Below are 18,299 nucleotides of genomic sequence, written 5' to 3' on the forward strand. Positions count from 1 at the left end.
ACAGAGATGTGGAGACATGAATCTGGGGACAGAGATGTGGAGACATGAATCTGGGGGGAGAGATGGAGAGGACATGAATCTGGAGGCAGAGATGGGGGGGACATGAATCTGGGGGCAGAGAAGGGGGGACATGAATCTGGGGGCAGAGATGTGGGGACATGAATCTGGGGGCAGAGATGGAGGGGACATGAATCTGGGGGCAGAGATGGGGGACATGAATCTGGGGGCAGAGATGGGGGGGACATGAATCTGGGGGCAGAGATGGAGGGACATGAAACTGGGGCAGAGATGGGGGACATGAATCTGGGGGCAGAGATGGGGGGACATGAATCTGGGGGCAGAGATAGGAACATGAATCTGGGGCAGAGATGGGGGACATGAATCTGGGGCAGAGATGGAGGGGACATGAATCTGGGGCATAGATGGAGGGGACATGAATCTGGGGTCAGAGATGGGGGACATGAATCTGGGGGCAGAGATGGAGGGGACATGAATCTGGGGGCAGAGATGGAGGGGACATGAATCTGGGGGCAGAGATGGGGGACATGAATCTGGGGGCAGAGATGGGGGGGACATGAATCTGGGGGCAGAGATGGAGGGACATGAAACTGGGGGCAGAGATGGGGGACATGAATCTGGGGGCAGAGATGGGGGACATGAATCTGGGGGCAGAGATGGGGGACATGAATCTGGGGGCAGAGATAGAGGGGACATGAATCTGGGGGCAGAGATGGGGAGACATGAATCTGGGGCAGAGATGGGGGACATGAATCTGGGGCAGAGATGGGGGAGACATGAATCTGGGGCAGAGATGGGGGACATGAATCTGGGGGCAGAGATGGAGGGGACATGAATCTGGGGGCAGAGATGGGAGAGACATGAATCTGGGGCAGAGATGGGGGACATGAATCTGGGGCAGAGATGGGGGACATGAATCTGGGGCAGAGATGGAGGGGACATGAATCTGGGGCAGAGATGGGGGGACATGAATCTGGGGGCAGAGATGGAGAGGACATGAATCTGGGGCAGAGATGGGGGACATGAATCTGGGGCAGAGATGGGGGACATGAATCTGGGGCAGAGATGGGGGGACATGAATCTGGGGGCAGAGTTGGGGGACATGAATCTGGGGCAGAGATGGGGGACATGAATCTGGGGCAGAGATGGGGGGGACATGAATCTGGGGCAGAGATGGGGGAGACATGAATCTGGGGCAGAGATGGGGGACATGAATCTGGGGGCAGAGATGGAGGGGACATGAATCTGGGGGAAGAGATGGGAGAGACATGAATCTGGGGCAGAGATGGGGGACATGAATCTGGGGCAGAGATGGGGGAGACATGAATCTGGGGCAGAGATGGGGGACATGAATCTGGGGGCAGAGATGGAGGGGACATAAATCTGGGGGAAGAGATGGGAGAGACATGAATCTGGGGCAGAGATGGGGGACATGAATCTGGGGCAGAGATGGAGGGGACATGAATCTGGGACAGAGATGGGGGGACATGAATCTGGGGGCAGAGATGGAGGGGACATGAATCTGGGGCAGAGATGGGGGGACATGAATCTGGGGGCAGATGAAGGGTGTATATGTAAATAGATAATTTTCTTTTATGAAACTAACAAAATCTCAGAGAACAAGGCTGACTGATCACCACTTATAATCTAAAAAAGATTGAAAAAAATGATAGCAAATAAATGTTTAGTTTTTAATTGCTGTATTTTTGTTAAATATATATGTTGCTGTTACATATTACTACTTCATATCTTGTTTTCATGACTGCTGTTAAAATACGTGTGTGACATTAGCTGCTGTGTGCGGCCCTCGCAACAACCTCTTGTTACTCATGTGGCCCTCGGGGTACCCTGAGTTTGACATGCCTGCTATAAATCTTCTTCTTAGTAGTGATAACTTCTGTAAGGCCTGTGAGTGAGCTGCAAGCCCTGTCCTGTAAAGAACCTCACCTTAGGGATTTAGGGGATTTCCTGCTGTTATGAACCAGGCCCAGTTTTCTGCCTAAAATTCAGTCATTCAAGAATATTAATCAGGAGTTCTCTTTCCCCATCCACAAGAGGAGGGGGAAAAAACAAAAACAAACAAACAAAAAAAAGTAATGGCATACTCTAGATGTCAAAAGAACTGTACTTCTTCCTATCCAAAGAACATCATTGTTCCGGTTGGCAGAGAATCTGTTTTCTTCGGTTTTTGGGTCCCAACAGAGGCAAAAATGCCAGCAGAGCCACATTGGCCAGGTGGATTAGATCAACCATTCAAAAATGTCATCAACTATTTGGCCGACAATCCCCTCTTTAGATCACGGCTTACTCAACCCATGCCACGTCTACTTCTTGGGCTGAAGCAGGCCACATTCCTCGTGAGCAAACTTGTAGAGCAGCCATGGGGTCTTCCATCTCAACTTTTGTCCAGCATTATAGAATTGCGTTGGTAGCAGAGGAGGCATCATTTGGCAAAATAGTGAAAAGAGTGCTGGAGTTGGCACCTTCTAACCCTCCCAATTTAAAAAGTACTGCTACACAGGTCCCATGTGCATTGTGCTCCCGAGGACGACCAGGAAAATGATAACCGAAAATGATCACCAAAATTTTTATTTCCTGTAGTCCGAGACAGCACAAGTATCCCTCCCTTTAATAATTTTTCATACTATTGATTGCATCAGAATACACTGTGTCCTACTCTCTGTCTTTATACCTGGGGTCTGATTGGTTAATTGTTTGACTACTGATTAACCTGTCTCTATGTGGTTGTACCTAGGGAACTATAACCCATGTGTATTGTGCTGCCTCGGACTACAGGAAATAAAAATTTCGGTGAGTTAAATTTTCATTATAAAAATAAATTTGGTCTTGCTCTGTGATTGACAGTCTGCCTTCCTGTCAGGTCCAGGGCGGGTTCATCCTCCCCTATTTAGTCTTGGCTCACATTCACACTGGTGCCTGTTATTGCCTCGTGCTTGTTGGCTTTTTCTCTTGCTGTTATTTCACTTGTATTCTATATCCTGACCTTGGATTTTCCTATTGACTATTCTTTTGAACTTCGATTTGGCACTGCATTGTTCGACTGTTACCGAACCCTGGCTAGCTGACCTCCTTTTGTTGTTGTTTGTCTTGTCTGCATTTTGTGTGTCACATATATAAGAAGGGATTGTCTCCAAGTTGCTGCCTATTACATATGATAGGGCCTGGCAAGAGGAAGGGACAGTGGGGGGCTTCAGCTTAGGGCTCACCATCTCTTGTGTCCCTTCCTCCAGGGTTCTCCAGCAGCTACTGGGGAATTGTCATCTAAGCAATTCCCTAACAACTATCCTGTATTAATTTGCCTTGTATACTTTTTTCCCTCAGCATTTGGTCAATTCCCCAGTACCCGAGGAATATTATGTATAGATATTAAGAAACAAAACAATTCCCCAATTATGAATATTGATAAAAAATGCGTTACTATTACATAGAGAGCGATCCTATCCTACTAATATATAAATGTGAAAGTTTGTGTGTTTGGATATTTGGATGTTTGTTAGTGAATCACACAAAAACAGCTGAATGGATTTGAATGAAATTTGGCACATAGGTAGTTTGTAACCTCAATTAATACATAGACTACTTTTTATCCCGGTAAATGACATGGCTTCACAACTGTTATGAATTTATGTTTACATACTACATACCTCCCAACAATCCCGATTTTGATGGGACAGTCCCGCATTTGCAGTCCTGTTATCTCCCTTTGTAAACACTCAGCTAACCCTCAGTGGATTGTGTACAAGCATTTGCATATTATCTGATCTGCTCCAGGCAACATGCTGACACACTGGATGGGAAAACACCTTTAATCCAAATTGGTAGTTTGCTACTTTTAAACATGCCAGGAAAAAGAAAATCTAATTTGTCACAAAATTCTAAAACAACGAGAGCTATGAAGGTAGCCAGAAGTCAACAGAGTTTTCCTCAAGTGGAGATGAGGATATCATCAATGCCAACAACCCTGGATTTCAAGTATTGTCAAAGTCTTGGTCAATATGTTCCAGGGTCAACTCTATCTCCATCCTGAGGACACAGATAGAATTAAAAACACTGGAGAAACAGAGAACCAAAATTCGCTACTTCTCCATTTACCATGTCAGTGGACCTGCATTTCAAAACTGCTGACAACAGGTCAGAAGATTCCTACTCCAGGAAAATGGGGTGAGGTGTGTAGTTTTTTTTTATTTTTTTTTTTAATACCATAATGGAGGCATTATACTGTGAGGGGCTGAAACTGTGTGGGCATTATACTTTGTGGAGGCCAATAAAGGACATTATATTGTGTGAAGTCACTGGGGAATTATAATGTGTGGAAGTAATAATGGGGGCCATTATATTGTGTGAGGTCAATTAATGCTCCCCGTCCACTGCACCAGGTTCCGGCGCCTGTTGGAACAGCTAATGTATTCAGTTTTCAGGTGTCAGATCCCCACAGATCACAAGGATGATCATCAGTATGAAAGCTCCATTTGGTGTCAGAAAACCCAATGTTTATAATGGCAAAGCCACATGTTTTAAGTCTTTGTCATATAACATTATCACAGTTTCCTGTAAATTTATTGTTACAGCACTCCACCCCAATTATAGATTATTTATACAAAGCATGTACAGCAATGACAGCAAGATCAAAGACATTATTTTATTTGGATTTTCAGACTTACCACATTTCCGAGGTTTACTCTTCATGATATTCCTTTTTATCTACTTATTTATAGTTTTTGGTAACGTTCTCATATTCGTCTTGATCTTGCTGGAGCCCAGTCTCCAGATACCTATGTACTTCTTCATTGGGTCTTTATCCTGTATAGAAATATGTTATACAGCTGTCACTATGCCTAAGATGTTGGCCGATCTACTGGCTGAGAAGAAGAATACATCTTTCAGTGGTTGCCTCTTACAAGCTTATTTCCTCCATGTACTGGGAGTCGCAGAATGTTACATGCTCACACTAATGGCCTATGACCGGTACCTGGCCATCTGCAAGCCATTACGATATTCCACCATTATGACTACTAAGTTCTTTATAAAATTAGTCATTATGTGTCTTGTTTGGTCATTACATTGTCCAGTTTTGGAGATGATTTTAATCTCTCGTCTTCCTTTCTGTGGTCGAAATCAAATTGAGAATTTTTTCTGTGACTTTCCACCTCTCATTGCTTTAGCATGTTCAGATACCAGTTTAGTTAAGATGGTGGAGTCTTCTCTCAGCTCAGGGATCATGTTTAATTTTGTGTGCATTCTCCTTTCTTATATAAAGGTATTACTTGATATTCTTAAGATTAAGTCTACAGTTGGACGGCAGAAAGCTTTCTCTACATGTGGTACCCATGTTATTGTGGTTGTGTTATTTTTTGGCAGTGTTGGTTTCATGTACATACGTATAGCCAAGTTCTATTCTCCAGAGTACAATCGTGTTGTTGGTCTCACTTTTGCTGTCTTTATACCTTTAGCTAACCCTGTGATATATGGCTTGAGAAACCAGGAAATTAAAAAATCTTTTAAAAAAGTTATCAATTGTTCATGTTTAAAATACCATTGAGGTCTAAGTTTATTGAGAATGAAGAAGCTAAATGACAAATAAAACTTAAATAATAATAAAACTAAAAGAATCTTATGTAAAATGTCTTGGGTGCAAAGATTAGAACCATTCAGCAAATCACAAGATATACAGTGGGTACGGTAATTGACACCCCTATTTTCAGGTCTCTCCGGAGATGTCCAATTGGGTTGAGGTCAGGGCTCTGGCTGGGCCAGTCAAGAATGGTCGCAGAGTTGTTCCGAAGCCGCTCCTTTGTTATTTTAGCTATGTGCTTAGGGTCGTTGTCTTGTTGGAAGGTGAAGACAGGGCAGATACTGTATAGGGTCAGAGAAAATACTGTTCATGTCTTTTATTAAGTACATTGACTACACGTTCACAGTATATGTAGAAAAAGTAGGTAAAGCCTATATATTTCATTTGTAGAGTCCTCTGCAGTAACAATTATCTCCACCAAACATTTCCTATAGCTGAAATTTTTGGCATTCCCTCCTACAAATGTGTATCCATTTATTAAAATTTCAAGAGGGCCTTGTGTGCCCAAAGAGGGCTAATTTGGTCATTCTAAAACACAATTATTTTTTCAACCATTCTTTACTCCGGTGCTTTGGGTCCTTGCCCGGTTGCATCATGCAATGTCTCTTCAGCTTGATCCAAGCTTACATTCTTCTGTAAAATGTTTTTATACATCCTAGAACTCCTTGTTCCCTAGTAGAGCTGGCCAAACTGATTTAACAAACCAAATTTCAGAAAATTTCCAATGAACCATGACCAGATGGTCAATACCCCTGGTAGTAGTAGGTACAAGGGTAGTAAAAAACGTATTTTATTGAAATATGACGGCCCCACATGACCCTCTTTGACCATCTAATTAAAATTTATGATTAGAGATGAGCGAACAGTGTTCTATCGAACACATGTTCGATCGAATATCAGGGTGTTCGCCATGTTCGAATCGAATCGAACACCACGTGGTAAAGTGCGCCAAAATTTGATTCCCCTCCCACCTTCCCTGGCGCCTTTTTTGCACCAATAACAGCGCAGGGGAGGTGGGACAGGAACTACGACACCGGGGGCATTGAAAAAAATTGGAAAAAGTCATTGGCTGCCGAAATCAGGTGACCTCCATTTTAGACGAATAGTGGATTTCAAATCCGGGTCATATGAGAATGTGAACTTTGTGACTATGAGACAGGGATAGCTGTACAGGCAGGGATAGCTAGGGATAACCTTTATTTAGGGGGGAATGTTATTAAAAATAACTTTTTGGGGCTCTATCGGGTGTGTAATTGTGATTTTTGTGAGATAAACTTTTTCCCATAGGGATGCATTGGCCAGCGCTGATTGGCCGAATTCCGTACTCTGGCCAATCAGTGCTGGCCAATGCATTCTATTAGCTTGATGAAGCAGAGTGTGCACAAGAGTTCAAGCGCACCCTCGGCTCTGATGTAGCAGAGCTGAGGCTGCACAAGGGTTCAAGCGCACCCTCGGCTCTGATGTAGGAGAGCCGAGGGTGCACTTGAACCCTTGTGCACCCTCGGCTCTGCTACATCAGAGCCGAGGGTGCGCTTGAACCCTTGTGCACACTCTGCTTCATCAAGCTAATAGAATGCATTGGCCAGCGCTGATTGGCCAATGCATTCTATTAGCCCGATGAAGTAGAGCTGAATGTGTGTGCTAAGCACACACATTCAGCTCTACTTCATCGGGCTAATAGAATGCATTGGCCAGAGCTGATTGGCCAGAGTACGGAATTCGGCCAATCAGCGCTGGCTCTGCTGGAGGAGGCGGAGTCTAAGATCGCTCCACACCAGTCTCCATTCAGGTCCGACCTCTACTTCTACCTTCTACTACAGCTCTACTTCATCGGGCTAATAGAATGCATTGGCCAATCAGCGCTGGCCAATGCATTCTATTAGCGTGAACTGTGTTTGCACAGGGGTTCTAGTGCACCCTCGGCTCTGCTACATCAGATTGCTACATCTGATGTAGCAGTGCCGAGTGTGCATCAGATGTGTAGTTGAGCAAAACTGACTCAGCACTGCTAAGTCTCTGCATTCGCATAGGAATGCATTGGCCAGCCTTCGGCCAATCAGCGCTGGCTCTGCCGGAGGAGGCGGAGTCTAAGGTCGGACCTGAATGGAGACTGGTGTGGAGCGATCTTAGACTCCGCCTCCTCCAGCAGAGCCAGCGCTGATTGGTCGAGTTCCGTACTCTGGCCAATCAGCACTGGCCAATGCATTTCTATGGGGAAAAGTTAGCTTGCGAAAATCGCAAACTGACAGGGATTTCCATGAAATAAAGTGACTTTTATGCCCCCAGACATGCTTCCCCTGCTGTCCCAGTGTCATTCCAGGGTGTTGGTATCATTTCCTGGGGTGTCATAGTGGACTTGGTGACCCTCCAGACACGAATTTGGGTTTCCCCCTTAACGAGTTTATGTTCCCCATAGACTATAATGGGGTTCGAAACCCATTCGAACACTCGAACAGTGAGCGGCTGTTCGAATCGAATTTCGAACCTCGAACATTTTAGTGTTCGCTCATCTCTATTTATGATGCTTACCCATTCTGATCCAGCACAGCCTTCTCTCATGGAGTAAACCATCCAATGGCCATTGGCTGGTTTACATCATATGATAGACATTACTAGAGTTCAGTGGTCAATGAAGTCTATTAACTCATTTTTGGCGCACAATATCTCAGGGCCTCCATGCGCTGTAAGAGCTTCTTTCCCTACTGAAGAGTCCCTGCACTCAAGGGGTTAATTGTGGTTATGGCAAGACCACAATTAAATTCTTTCCTGATAGACATAGACCTCCAAAATCTGCCTTGTATTTTATTATTACGCATCTGCAAGACATCCTAAAAATTTCAAGAAAACTTTGCAAGCACTTCAGCCACTTGTACACCGCGAAGCACACCCTTCTTGAGCTGTATCGGCAGGATGGCCTCCCACAACGTAGGAGGATATGCGATTTTTCCACCCATTGGAATTCAATCCATGTTGGATTGACTATATGAACAAATAAAAGCCATTAATGGTTTCTCGATAATCCAAGTGAACAGAGGTACTCCCCTGTGTAACTTTAACGTTAGCCAGTGGCAGCTCATCTGTTTGCTTGTTCCCTTTGAGGAGGCCACTTTATTAGTCTGTCGCCAGGACTACGGGATGAACATCATTCCACTGATTCAAATCCTGGAAAAGATGCTTTTCAATGTGGCTGGTCGGGGGAATGGAGATGTAGCGCCTACATCTAAGGGCCACATGAGCCTTGTGGGGGCTGAACTGGAAGAGGAGGATGAGCAGGACATTGGATTACAAGCAATCTGTAGCCAAATGGGTAGTTCTTCTACACAGGTAATAGGAGAGGAGCAGAAGGAGCAACCGAAACAGCAAGAGGTAGATGAGAATGATGAGGCAGATGACCCAGACACACCGTGGCAGTATGTAGTGGAGATGGATGCAGGGAGTCCCTCCGAGTCACTTTCGCAAATGGTCTGATGCATGCTCACTTGCTTGCACAGTGAGAGCCAAATTGTCGTCAGTCAGCAGATGGATGACAACTAGCTCTCCACCATGTTAGACCCTCGTTACCAGGGACAAATGGGAGCCTTTTTTACACCTGCTTATAGGGAGGAAAAACTGAACTACTATAGAGACATGCTATGTAGCAAGTTGGCTGCTGCCTATCTGCGCCATTGTCCATCCTTTCGTATGTCCAACTGGGGGAACCCTGAGCTCTCAACTTTCACTGCCATGGCAGTTGTGGGGATGGGGGTGGCAAGAGCAGTATTGGCTCCATCAGCAGCAGCCTAAGCCTCCTCACTGTGTCACTGGGCACTGTATGACTGTAAGGTTTTTGCTACCTCCACATTATATCACCTTGCCACTCTGTGGCCTACTCACGATGCTGCCACCTCCACACAAATCAAATCAAATCAAATAGGCTTTATTGGCACGTCCGAATGGATATTTGGCATTGCCAAAGCTAGTAAAGTGGGTGGGTGGGTGGGGAGTTGGAGTCGAGGGGGAGAGTATGGGGGGGTGGGAGGGGTGGCTGATTTGGGGTATAACAGTCCGTGGAGTCTCATCTTCCTCTTAGTTGGTGACCGCTATATGAGGAGGTGGGGTGTGGTCGGTGGTTTGGGGTATAACAGTCCGTGGAGTCTCATCTTCCTCTTAGTTGGTGACCGCTATATGGGGGTAACACACTTTGTCACTGAGTAACTGTATGGCCTCCCAAGGCTGTTGCTACCTCCACATTATGTTAATGGACACTGTGTGGCCTCCTTAGGCTCTCACAATCTTCACACTCTGTCACTGGGTCACTATAAAGCCTCCTAAGGCTTCTGCCACCTCAACACTCTGCCACTGGGTCAATGTATGGCCTTCTCATGCTGATGCCGCTTCCTCACTTTGCCACTGGGACACTGTATGGCCTCCTAAGGCTGTTGCAACCTCCACACTCTGCCACTGGGTTACTGTATGGCCTCCTCATGCTGCTGCCACCTCCTTACTTTGCCACTGTATGGCCTCTGAAGGCTGCTGCAACCTCCACACTCTACCACTGGGTCATTGTAAGTCCTCCTAAGCTTGCTGCCATGTCCACACTCTTCCAATGGGTAATTGTATGGCATCCTAAGGCTGCTGCATCTTCCTCAATCTCTCACTGAGTCACAGTATGGCCTTGTGCAGCATCCCAGAGCAATGCTGCTATATGTTCTGTATTTGTTACATGTACCCCGCGGTTGTATTGTTTGTTTTGTCCTCCATTTTTAATGTCAAATGCTAAACATGTGCTCTTTCCCTTGTATATTTGCACTTATCTTTGCACCTTTTGCTGTTTGTATGATGCATACTACTTCTTGACCAATCACAGGCCACAGGGCGGGGTTTAAGGAAAGGGTTTATATTCTCTAGCAGCTGTAGCAGAGTAAGTTCTGTGGTCAGAAGTTCAGCAGTTAGTCAAGCGGTTAAGAAGTTCAGCAGTTAGTCCAGAGGTTGGGAAGTCTAGAAGTCCAGCTCTAGCATCAGTGACCTTGCTGAGTGAGCCAGAGAACTCATCCTAGAAGCTAGAGATTAAAGCCATCGTATTCCAAGGTACAACCGGAGGCTGCCCCAGAGTTAGTTAGAGAACTTTGGAAGTTCCTGAGAGACATTGTTGTCTATGCCATTAGGAGCTGCAGAGGTACTGTGGAGGCTCAGGACGAATAGCCCCTTACATTCCCCTTTCTGCTGAGTTAGGGCTAGTTCACACGTGAACTGCCCACGCGGGTTTTGACACCGCGTCTCTCTCTGGTCAAAACCCGCCTGCCGCGACCATCGCGGTCGCGGCTTTCCCCTCCGCTGTCGGCTCAAATGAATGAGCCGACATAGGAGGGTGCTGCCAGGGGCAGAAGCCGCCTGAAGATAGGGCAGGTCGCTTCTTTTCTCCGCTAGCAGCAGCCCGCCGCTAGCGGAAAAAAGAAGCCTGGCGGTCTGCATAGACCACCATTGTAAGGGGAGGTTTTTGACGCGAAATCTGCTGTCAAAAACCTCCCCTGGGCTCACATGTGAACGAGCACTTAGAGATTGGTACAAGTGGAGAAGAGGAGAACAGTACGTCAAGTACTGCGGTGTCTATGTTACTGTGGCAAAACTCTTAAGACTTGGACTTTGGGCATTGAACTGTATGCTGAAATGGATTAAAGTTGACTCAACCTCTGTCCTGTGTCCTTGTGTGTACCACATTGAGCATGGAGAAAAGAAAGAAGACCAAAGAACTGTCTGAGGACTTGAGAAGCAAAATTGTGAGGAAGCATGAGCAATCTCAAGGCTACAAGTCCATCTCCAAAGACCTGAATGTTCCTGTGTCTACCTTGCGCAGTGTCATCAAGAAGTTTAAAGCCCATGGCACTGTGGCTAACCTCCCTGGATGTGGATGGAAAAGAAAAATTGACGAGAGATTTCAATGCAAGATTGTGCGGATGGTGGATAAAGAACCTCGACTAACATCCAAACAAGTTCAAGCTGCCCTGCAGTCCGAGGGTACAACAGTGTCAACCCGTACTATCCGTCGGCGTCTGAATGAAAAGGGACTGTATGGTAGGATACCCAGGAAGACCCCACTTCTTACCCAGAGACATAAAAAAGCCAGGCTGCAGTTTGCCAAAACTTACCTGAGAAAGCCAAAAATGTTTTGGAAGAATGTTCTCTGGTCAGATGAGACAAAAGTAGAGCTTTTTGGGAAAAGGCATCAACATAGAGTTTACAGGAAAAAAAAGAGGCCTTCAAAGAAAAGAACACGGTCCCTACAGTCAAACATGGTGGAGGTTCCCTGATGTTTTGGGGTTGCTTTGCTGCCACTGGCACTGGACTGCTTGACCGTGTGCATGGCATTATGAAGTCTGAAGACTACCAACAAATTTTGCAGCATAATGTAGGGCCCAGTGTGAGAAAGCTGGGTCTCCCTCAGAGGCCATGGGTCTTCCAGCAGGACAATGACCCAAAACACACTTCAAAAAGCACCAGAAAATGGTTTGAGAGAAAGCACTGGAGACTTCTAAAGTGGCCAGCAATGAGTCCAGACCTGAATCCCATAGAACACCTGTGGGGGAGAGATCTCAAAATGGCAGTTTGGAGAAGGCCTCCTTCACATCTCAGGGACCTGGAGCAGTTTGCCAAAAAAGAATGGTCTAAAATTCCAGCAGAGCATTGTAAGAAACTGATTGATGGTTCCCGAGAGGTTGTGCACAGTTATTTTGTCTAAAGGTTGTGCTACCAAGTATTAGGCTGAGGGTGCCAATACTTTTGTCCAGCCCATTTTTGGAGTTTTGTGTAAAATGATCAATGATTTGACTTTGTTTTCATTCTCTTTTGTGTTTTTTCATTGCAAGCAAAATAAATGAAGATATTAATACCAAAGAGTTTGTGCTTGCAATCATTTTCTGGAAGAACAAGAGTATTATCTGACAGAATTGCAGGGGTGCCAATACTTTTGGCCAACACTGTATGTAGTAAAATGCATTCTGTCATCCTCCATTGGCAGGTGTATAGCATGCAGTCTCTATAGACATTCATAATAACATAGTGAGGCAGCTGAAGAGCTGAGCAAGAGATTACTTATGAATCAAAAAATCCAGCCATATTCAGTAGATCATTGTTACTCACCTGTCCATGCTCCATTCCTGGCCATCCTCTGCTGCCACCTCCAGAATGTGCTGTAGCTGACGCTGAAGAATGCTGGGATGCTGTACATAGTGTTGTGATGTAAGTGTAGCGCCTCCTTGAGGAGGCAGCTGAGGGAGACCAAGACAGGAACATGGACTAGTGAGTAAAAATTATCGACAGCTACTTATTGAAAGGTGCGCCTCTGTGGCTGTCACTTGGTTCGGACAATGTGTGTCATCCAAAATGTCTTGGAGTGTCACCTTTGACTGCCCAAGACTCTAATGCCAAATTGAAAACATATCGATCTCCTGGATCCACTATGTCCACCTCCTCTTATCCTCCCAGTTGCTTACAATTTTACGACCTCTACAGATGAAGAAGATCTCCCATCCACCTACAGCCCCGAGGCATGAAGGTCTCCTGCCCCCCCCCCCCATCTCCCTTTTTTCTTTCTTTTTTTTTCTTTTTTTCCTCTCAACTTCCCTATTTTCTTTTAACCACCCCAAAAACATTGTATCCACCCCTTATACTTGAGGAAATGCCAGTATTTTTCATATAGATATAATAGGGGCAGAAATTCTTCATTGGAAAAAATAAAAGAAAGATAGATCAATAATATTAAAACCCTGGCCTCCCTCTATCCCCTAAAACCTATCTCCTTAATCTCCCTCCACTGAAACTGCGCAAGCCGGCCCTGCGACTTTTTCTGTTTCTTCTCACTTCTGCCCGGTGTTTGATTGCTAAATATTGGCGTCAGTCAGCACCCCCATCCCTGGAGGAGTTATACTGCAGGATCAGGAATGCGCGCTCCTTGGAATACCTAACAGCCGTGCTTAACGATGAGGAGGAGCGGTTTCACGCCGTTTGGGACCTGTGGGACTCGTTCTGGGCCACCCAGCCTCTGGAAGTTCCTTCTGGAACTTCTGTTTTTTTCTCCCTCCCTTTCCCCAGCCTTGTCTTGTCTGGTTTGTGTTTGTCTTCCCTGTCTCCCCTTTTCTTTTTGTTTCTACCTAGTTTACCATTTGTAATTTCGTCATTTTCTATTGTACTGTTCTTTGTGATCTCCTCTGGCTTGGTAGACATGTTGTGTTTCTTTATTGTTACAAATTTTCATAAATAAACAATTTAAAAAAAAAAATATTAAAACCCTGGAAAAACCCTTTAAAAATAACCTTTAAAACCTTATTTTTCAATAAAAGATTATTTTTATTCCTATTATCCCACAGTTTAACCTACTATCCTGTATTAATTTGCCTTGTGTATTTTATTCCCTCAGCATTTAGTCAATTCCCCAGTACCCGAGGAATATTATGTATAGATATTAAGAATAGAGATGAGCGAACACTAAAATGTTCGAGGTTCGAAATTCGATTCGAACAGCCGCTCACTGTTCGAGTGTTCGAATGGGTTTCGAACCCCATTATAGTCTATGGGGAACATAAACTCGTTAAGGGGGAAACCCAAATTCGTGTCTGGAGGGTCACCAAGTCCACTATGACACCCCAGGAAATGATACCAACACCCTGGAATGACACTGGGACAGCAGGGGAAGCATGTCTGGGGGCATAAAAGTCACTTTATTTCATGGAAATCCCTGTCAGTTTGCGATTTTCGCAAGCTAACTTTTCCCCATAGAAATGCATTGGCCAGTGCTGATTGGCCAGAGTACGGAACTCGACCAATCAGCGCTGGCTCTGCTGGAGGAGGCGGAGTCTAAGATCGCTCCACACCAGTCTCCATTCAGGTCCGACCTTAGACTCCGCCTCCTCCGGCAGAGCCAGCGCTGATTGGCCGAAGGCTGGCCAATGCATTCCTATGCGAATGCAGACTTAGCAGTGCTGAGTCAGTTTTGCTCAACTACACATCTGATGCACACTCGGCACTGCTACATCAGATGTAGCAATCTGATGTAGCAGAGCCGAGGGTGCACTAGAACCCCTGTGCAAACTCAGTTCACGCTAATAGAATGCATTGGCCAGCGCTGATTGGCCAATGCATTCTATTAGCCCGATGAAGTAGAGCTGAATGTGTGTGCTAAGCACACACATTCAGCACTGCTTCATCAAGCCAATACAATGCATTAGCCAGTGCTGATTGGCCAGAGTACGGAATTCGGCCAATCAGCGCTGGCTCTGCTGGAGGAGGCGGAGTCTAAGGTCGGACCTGAATGGAGACTGGTGTGGAGCGATCTTAGACTCCGCCTCCTCCAGCAGAGCCAGCGCTGATTGGCCGAATTCCGTACTCTGGCCAATCAGCACTGGCTAATGCATTGTATTGGCGTGATGAAGCAGTGCTGAATGTGTGTGCTTAGCACACACATTCAGCTCTACTTCATCGGGCTAATAGAATGCATTGGCCAGCGCTGATTGGCCGAATTCCGTACTCTGGCCAATCAGTGCTGGCCAATGCATTCTATTAGCTTGATGAAGCAGAGTGTGCACAAGGGTTCAAGCGCACCCTCGGCTCTGATGTAGCAGAGCCGAGGCTGCACAAGGGTTCAAGCGCACCCTCGGCTCTGATGTAGGAGAGCCGAGGGTGCACTTGAACCCTTGTGCACCCTCAGCTCTGCTACATCAGAGCCGAGGGTGCGCTTGAACCCTTGTGCACACTCTGCTTCATCAAGCTAATAGAATGCATTGGCCAGCGCTGATTGGCCAATGTATTCTATTAGCCTGATGAAGTAGAGCTGAATGTGTGTGCTAAGCACACACATTCAGCTCTACTTCATCGGGCTAATAGAATGCATTGGCCAGCGCTGATTGGCCAGAGTACGGAACTCGACCAATCAGCGCTGGCTCTGCTGGAGGAGGCGGAGTCTAAGATCGCTCCACACCAGTCTCCATTCAGGTCCGACCTTAGACTCCGCCTCCTCCAGCAGAGCCAGCGCTGATTGGCCGAATTCCGTACTCTGGCCAATCAGCACTGGCTAATGCATTGTATTGGCGTGATGAAGCAGTGCTGAATGTGTGTGCTTAGCACACACATTCAGCTCTACTTCATCGGGCTAATAGAATGCATTGGCCAATCAGCGCTGGCCAATGCATTCTATTAGCGTGAACTGAGTTTGCACAGGGGTTCTAGTGCACCCTCGGCTCTGCTACATCAGATTGCTACATCTGATGTAGCAGTGCCGAGTGTGCATCAGATGTGTAGTTGAGCAAAACTGACTCAGCACTGCTAAGTCTCTGCATTCGCATAGGAATGCATTGGCCAGCCTTCGGCCAATCAGCGCTGGCTCTGCCGGAGGAGGCGGAGTCTAAGGTCGGACCTGAATGGAGACTGGTGTGGAGCGATCTTAGACTCCGCCTCCTCCAGCAGAGCCAGCGCTGATTGGTCGAGTTCCGTACTCTGGCCAATCAGCGCTGGCCAATGCATTCTATTAGCCCGATGAAGTAGAGCTGAATGTGTGTGCTTAGCACACACATTCAGCTCTACTTCATCAGGCTAATAGAATACATTGGCCAATCAGCGCTGGCCAATGCATTCTATTAGCTTGATGAAGCAGAGTGTGCACAAGGGTTCAAGCGCACCCTCGGCTCTGATGTAGCAGAGCTGAGGGTGCACAAGGGTTCAAGTGCACCCTCGGCTCTCCTACATCAGAGCCGAGGGTGCGCTTGAACCCTTGTGCAGCCTCGGCTCTGCTACATCAGAGCCGAGGGTGCGCTTGAACCCTTGTGCACACTCTGCTTCATCAAGCTAATAGAATGCATTGGCCAGCACTGATTGGCCAGAGTACGGAATTCGGCCAATCAGCGCTGGCCAATGCATCCCTATGGGAAAAAGTTTATCTCACAAAAATCACAATTACACACCCGATAGAGTCCCAAAAAGTTATTTTTAATAACATTCCCCCCTAAATAAAGGTTATCCCTAGCTATCCCTGCCTGTACAGCTATCCCTGTCTCATAGTCACAAAGTTCACATTCTCATATGACCCGGATTTGAAATCCACTATTCGTCTAAAATGGAGGTCACCTGATTTCGGCAGCCAATGACTTTTTCCAATTTTTTTCAATGCCCCCGGTGTCGTAGTTCCTGTCCCACCTCCCCTGCGCTGTTATTGGTGCAAAAAGGCGCCAGGGAAGGTGGGAGGGGAATCGAATTTTGGCGCACTTTACCACGTGGTGTTCGATTCGATTCGAACATGGCGAACACCCTGATATCCGATCGAACATGTGTTCGATAGAACACTGTTCGCTCATCTCTAATTAAGAAACAAAACAATTCCCCAATTATGAATATTGATAAAAAAAAATGGGTTACTATTACATAGAGAGGGATCCTACTAATATATAAATGTGAAAATTTGTGTTTGGATGTTTGTTAGTGAATCACACAATAACAGCTGAATGGATTTGAATAAAATTCGGCACATAGGTAGTTTGTAACCTCGATTAATACATAGACTACTTTTTATCCCGGTAAATGATATGGCTTCATGACTGTTATGAATTTCTGTTCACATACTATATTACACTGGTCTTGACTGCAGCTTATCTCAGGTTCTGATAAAGCCAGGTCTGTTATCTCTCTTTGTAAGCACTCATCTATCCCTCAGTGGATTGTGTACATACATTTGCATATTATCTGATCTGATGCTGACACACTGGGTGGGAAAACACCTTTAATCCAAATTGGCAGTTTGCTACTTTTAAACATGCCGGGAAAAAGAAAATCTAATTTGTCACAAAATTCTAAAACAACGAGAGCTATGAAGGTAGCCAGAAGTCAACAAAGTTTTCCTCAAGTGGAGATGAGGGGGATCATCAATGCCAACAACACGCCCATTATATGACGTCGCAGCGACATGCTGAGATACCGGAAAAATCACAGGCACTGTACGAGGAACAAAACCATCGGCGGCAGCAATTTGCTGAATATAGGCGGATCATAGATACCAACAACAAGCAGACGAAGTCGTGGACAGAGGCTAGTAATAACTATATTACAGTATATAGTTTCATATCAACCCAAGATTTTGATAGGCAGCCCTGGGTAATCCCAGCTCCATACTCCAACGCTCATTCTGTTGTCTTTCCTCTGTGATCTGATCTAATCAGAATATCAAAGGCATGAGGCTGAGTCAGAGTAATGGCAATAAATAGTTTTCATTAGTCTATAGGGCATATTATGCTTTTGACCTACTCCTGGAAAAACATGTCAAATTATAAGAGGGAATGTCCGAGGGGCCAGAAACAGCAGGCAGATATTTATTATGGGTTTTGGGAATGTCCACAGTTATATGCATTTTGGAATGAGGTTGAATTGCTGGAATCAAATGGAGCAGGACCCATAGTTACCATTTATGTTTTCAGAGAATTCTCTAGACTTAGTCTTAGTGTTACACATCCCAACCGTTCCGAAATCTGCAGGCTGTTCTGGATTTCAAGTATTGTCAAAGCCTTGGTCAGTATGTTCCAGGGTCAACTCTATCTCCATCCTGAGGACACAAATAGAATTAAAAACACTGGAGAAACAGAGAACCAAAACTCGCTACTTCTCCGTTTACCATGTTAGTGGACCTGCATTTCAAAACTGCTGAGAACAGGTCAGAAGATTCCTACTCCAGGAA

General features: G+C 45.7%; 1 protein-coding gene across 1 annotated transcript; it reads left to right on the forward strand.

Moving 5' to 3' along the window:
* The first annotated feature begins 4,483 nt into the window (after positions 1-4,483).
* On the forward strand, positions 4,484-5,578 carry LOC142209991 (olfactory receptor 6N2-like). Its single transcript, XM_075279023.1, has one exon. The coding sequence runs from the start codon at positions 4,484-4,486 to the stop codon at positions 5,576-5,578; it is 1,095 nt and encodes a 364-aa protein (XP_075135124.1).
* Positions 5,579-18,299: the final 12,721 nt, after the last annotated feature.

The sequence above is a fragment of the Leptodactylus fuscus genome, chromosome 6 (genome assembly GCF_031893055.1).
Source record: "Leptodactylus fuscus isolate aLepFus1 chromosome 6, aLepFus1.hap2, whole genome shotgun sequence".
Taxonomy (NCBI): domain Eukaryota; kingdom Metazoa; phylum Chordata; class Amphibia; order Anura; family Leptodactylidae; genus Leptodactylus; species Leptodactylus fuscus.